Source organism: Oreochromis niloticus, linkage group LG7, assembly GCF_001858045.2.
Source record: "Oreochromis niloticus isolate F11D_XX linkage group LG7, O_niloticus_UMD_NMBU, whole genome shotgun sequence".
NCBI lineage: Eukaryota > Metazoa > Chordata > Actinopteri > Cichliformes > Cichlidae > Oreochromis > Oreochromis niloticus.
In genome coordinates, this window is record NC_031972.2 from 52641762 (window position 1) to 52645848 (window position 4087).

The window sequence follows — 4087 nt, forward strand, 5'->3', positions numbered from 1 at the left end:
GCTTGCTCATAGGGGGTCATATGATTGTTGGGTTTTTCTCTGTATTTATTATTGTGCTATCTACTGTACAATATAAAGCGCCTTGAGGCGACTTTTGTTGTGATTTGGCGCTATATAAATAAAATTGAATTGAATTGAATTGAATTGACTTGTATGTGAAGAAAGACTGTTTTTTAGGAAATATGAGGAAAATCTTTCTTTAACCACTATTTGGTGCATGAGATGCTCTTATATCTTCAGCAGATAATAATGAAATATGACAGGAGGTGGTTGCATTACATTTGAAAAAAGAAAATAGCTTCTCTTGTGTACCTTGAAATTATACATACTCAAAGGTGAAATGGAAAAAAGCCTATGTAAGGTTTCTGGTTTTTAGATATATTTTTCATCACGGAAAAGGTCAGGAAGAGGACAAAAGGCTTAGGAGAAATGGAGATGGGAGCCGTCTCACTCCAGCGGATGGTACAGCCACATTAACAAATTAATGACTGACAGGCTGTAAAGGGATATTTATCAATGTGTTTTTTTTAAGTAAATATTACATTTTTCTTGTTGATTTGACCTTTTTTATGACATAAAAATTTCTCTGTCCCAGGCTTGGTTTGTAATATCATGGTGTAACTTGTCTTAAACTAAAAAAATGTACTCGAGACAGACAATGTCAACTTTTTCCATAATTTAATTAATACAAAATCTTCTTTTATAATACAAAAATTTAAATAAATAATTCAGTACATTAAAAAAAACAGCCAAAGTACTTGACTTTATAAGGTTACAATGCTTGAAAGAGGCAAATCACAATCACCAAGCAGATAGTCTCTTTTCAGAGTGGACATTTTGTTCACGACTTTAAAGCGAAGGGACCGCTGGCTGAGGTCTTCCTCTGAGATACCATCAAAGAAGAAATCCTCATTGAAGATCGGATTACGGCTCTTTCTGATGACGGTGCTGCGTTGCTTCTGGATTTTTCCAGGAATCAGAGACAGGCTGACACTACAGTTGATAATCTTGGGGTCTACAGACAGGGGATAAAGGCCCTCTGCACTGATGAGTCGAACTCGCAGTCTTCGGTTATCTGGACAGTATTCTGCTGAGAGTCTCAGACTGCCCTCTTTTCCAATGGGCACCATTTTTTCCTTCATGACCCTCTCTCTATGCAGAATCAAGTCCATGGGGAAAATGGTGGGTGGTGCCAGGCTGTAGTTGCTGGGCAGCCCTTCAGCTAACCCCTCTGATGCCCTCCTCATGACACTGGGGCTGTTGTCGGTGGAGCTGCCTTCATCTGTGGACAGGGAATTGTTCCTAGACACCATTGCTTTCCTTATGTTCCTTGACAACAGCAGTTCATGGCTCAGCGCTTTGAAGAGGGAAGACTTGGCAGGGCACCTGGCCAGCAGCGGCGAGCTGAAAGGAGAGGATTCAGTAGAGGAAGTGGTATCACTGTCTAGAGTGGTCTGCCAGTTTAGGGTGTAGCCTCTTGGGGAAAGCCTGGAGGTCAGGCTGTTAAGGCTGAAGGAGGAAGGAGAGGAGGAGGGCGAGGTGGAGGGGGTGAGTTTGGAACACATGCTGGATCGACTTCTGGGCAGCAGCAGGGGAGAAGAGCCTGGATCAGAATGGAAAATTGACTCCTTTCTTCTTGTGTGGGGGCTCTCTAGTAGAGTGCAAAAGCCATAGCTGGTCTGGGTTTTGGCTAAGTGTGGAAGCGATAAGGCAGCCTGGCTCTGAGGGTCGGCATTGGTGCTCTCTTCATCACTGCAGCCATCGTAGGGGCTCTCATCCACACTTTCTACCTGAATAATGTGTTGGTTGAACGGCTCGTGAAACGTCATCTCCATCTCAGGGCTGGGTCCTCCACCTGGAGGCACCTTCATAATGCGAGCTGCTCGGCTTTGCTCCGTGTTCTTCTCCTGCAAGGACAGGATCGTTGGGGGGATGCAGAATTCTGGGATGTTGTCAGGGGTGATGATATTAGGACAAAGAGAAATCCGTTTGGATTTGTCTGCCTTTTCTCCCAACATGATATCACCAAGTTTATAGCTGAGTTCTGCTGTCAAGGTAGGCAGGCTAGTTCTCTCCACTGACATGCGGATCCTCTCCACCATCCACATGGGTCCTCTGGTAGAAATCCCAAACTCTGTGAAAAAATAAAATAAAATTATACTTGAGTTGCTGAATTATGTTTTGAAATCAAATGCATTCACAAATAGTCAGGATATCCCCAACAATTACTTGGCAGGAAGGTTTTCTTACCTTATATTCTGGGGCTATGGATAATCCACAATATTATCCCAAAAAAGGACAAAAGCTCCAGTAAGGTGCTGAAAGATAGAGAAGTTGTAAGGGCTCTCTTGACAGCAGATGGAGGTCCTGCAGATCTGTGGCTCTTTGAGAGACGCAGGGTGTTTAAATGTAGCAGGAAACCAATAAATCTAACACACGCCTCCGGCTCAAACAGGATCCTCCTGCTCTCCTTAGCCGCTGGTTCCCATGGAAATATCCGAACCACAACAAAGCTCAGTGCGCCTGTAGTGGCTGCCGTGCTGTTTAGCAAGATAAGCGTGTTACTGTACTTTGAAAGTGAGCAGCTGTTTTTTTAAACAAACTGTTTTTAGACAGACTTCAAAATCAGATGTTTGTTTTTCCATGGAAATTAAATTAGAAGGTGGGCTTTACCTTGTTCTAAGAACATATAAAGGTGATCTTTTTGATAAGAGTTCTGAACAGCATTAAAAAATAACTCTTGCCATTAATGTCTAAATTTCAATGTCAAAAGTTCAGGACACAAAACTGCCTTGCGTATTTACTTTAGGAGACATCAGTTTGGTTTAAAGAGTTTAAGAAAAATAAGCAACTTGGTTTTTAATATAATGCTGATGAGTGTTTTAATGAAATAAAGGTGGAAATTTCTGTTGTTTGAACCAGGTGAGGTTGTTTATATTTGCACTCTTATCAATGTCATACTTTTATGTAATGTGGCAATATGCATCGAGCATATTGGTGATGTAATGATGCAAAAGTAATTTACTGCCATATCACTGCATCACCAATATTCCCGATGCAGTTTGCTTCATTACACACATGTCCTTATAAATGAGCCGAGTACATTTTCTGTCTTGAGAGTACTTTGAATGTTTATTTGAAATTTGAGAGAAAGATAGCTTTCCACACTACGTGACTGGAGTTTTATGAAGGAAATCATCTGTGAAATTGGAAAAATTAAGAATGTGCTAAATGTGCTTGCTGTAACTCTTAAAATGATTGCAAGAATTGCAACAATATTTTCGATGGCATTAAAATACAGGATCTTTAGAATCTCTCAGGAAAATAGATTTTTTTTTCACCTAACTTCTATCTTTACATTACTTTTCTTGGTTAAAAAGATACAATCTGGAGAACTCGAGACCCCAAAAATAGAAAAGCCCATAACCTGATTCTTTTATATAAAGATCTACTGTATTTATATCAATATGTTATAGATATACAGAGTATTTATCTATAAAAGATGACGTTTGATATAGTGAAGCAGGTCCTATCACAAATCTGGCTTTTGAAATATCAACATCATAATTAAACAAAGGCCAATGATAGCATTTATTGGTATACTGAACATTGCTCTTTTGATCTTCACATATCAGTGCAATGTTATGTCAATGCTTCCCTCTTGTGGTGAGACAGTTTGACACCTAGATTTAATTTTTCTTGGACAGCACAACAAAAGTTAGCTTTAACTATTAGTTAAACTCAAACACTGCAGAGGAAAACCTGCATCAGTTTTCTCTACCTTTTTTTTAAATTACCTGGTAGTACTGCATCAAAGGCAGTTTGACCATCTTCATATTGAAAAGACCCAAGTGGAAAAAAACTCCACTCTGAACACGACAAAGTTCAAGTGGAGTAACTTGGTTACTGCGTGTTACCAGGCAATAAATGACAGGATGATGTCAGAGCTAACGCTGTACCAGGAAAGTGTTCTAAACGAGAGTGGCTACTTAGAAATGTTTGCCAAAATGTTCACGCCGCATCACTAATTCACACGTACCTTTCGAACACCTTGTACCCTGCGGACCTGAAGGCACATTTGAAAAAA

General features: G+C 40.1%; 1 protein-coding gene across 1 annotated transcript; it reads right to left on the reverse strand.

The window, feature by feature from the left end:
* Positions 1-680: 680 nt before the first annotated feature.
* c2cd4a (C2 calcium dependent domain containing 4A) lies at positions 681-4087 on the reverse strand. The gene is made up of 3 exons (XM_019362043.2): positions 4040-4087; positions 2251-2540; positions 681-2134 (listed from the first exon to the last, which is right to left on the reverse strand). The coding sequence occupies exon 3, from the start codon at positions 2106-2108 to the stop codon at positions 765-767; it is 1344 nt and encodes a 447-aa protein (XP_019217588.1). The 5' UTR covers positions 2109-2134; positions 2251-2540; positions 4040-4087; the 3' UTR covers positions 681-764.

Excerpts from the sequence above, each read along its gene's own strand:
- c2cd4a (XM_019362043.2), bottom strand. The coding sequence starts at position 2,108 with ATGTGGATGGTGGAGAGGATCCGCATGTCAGTGGAGAGAACTAGCCTG.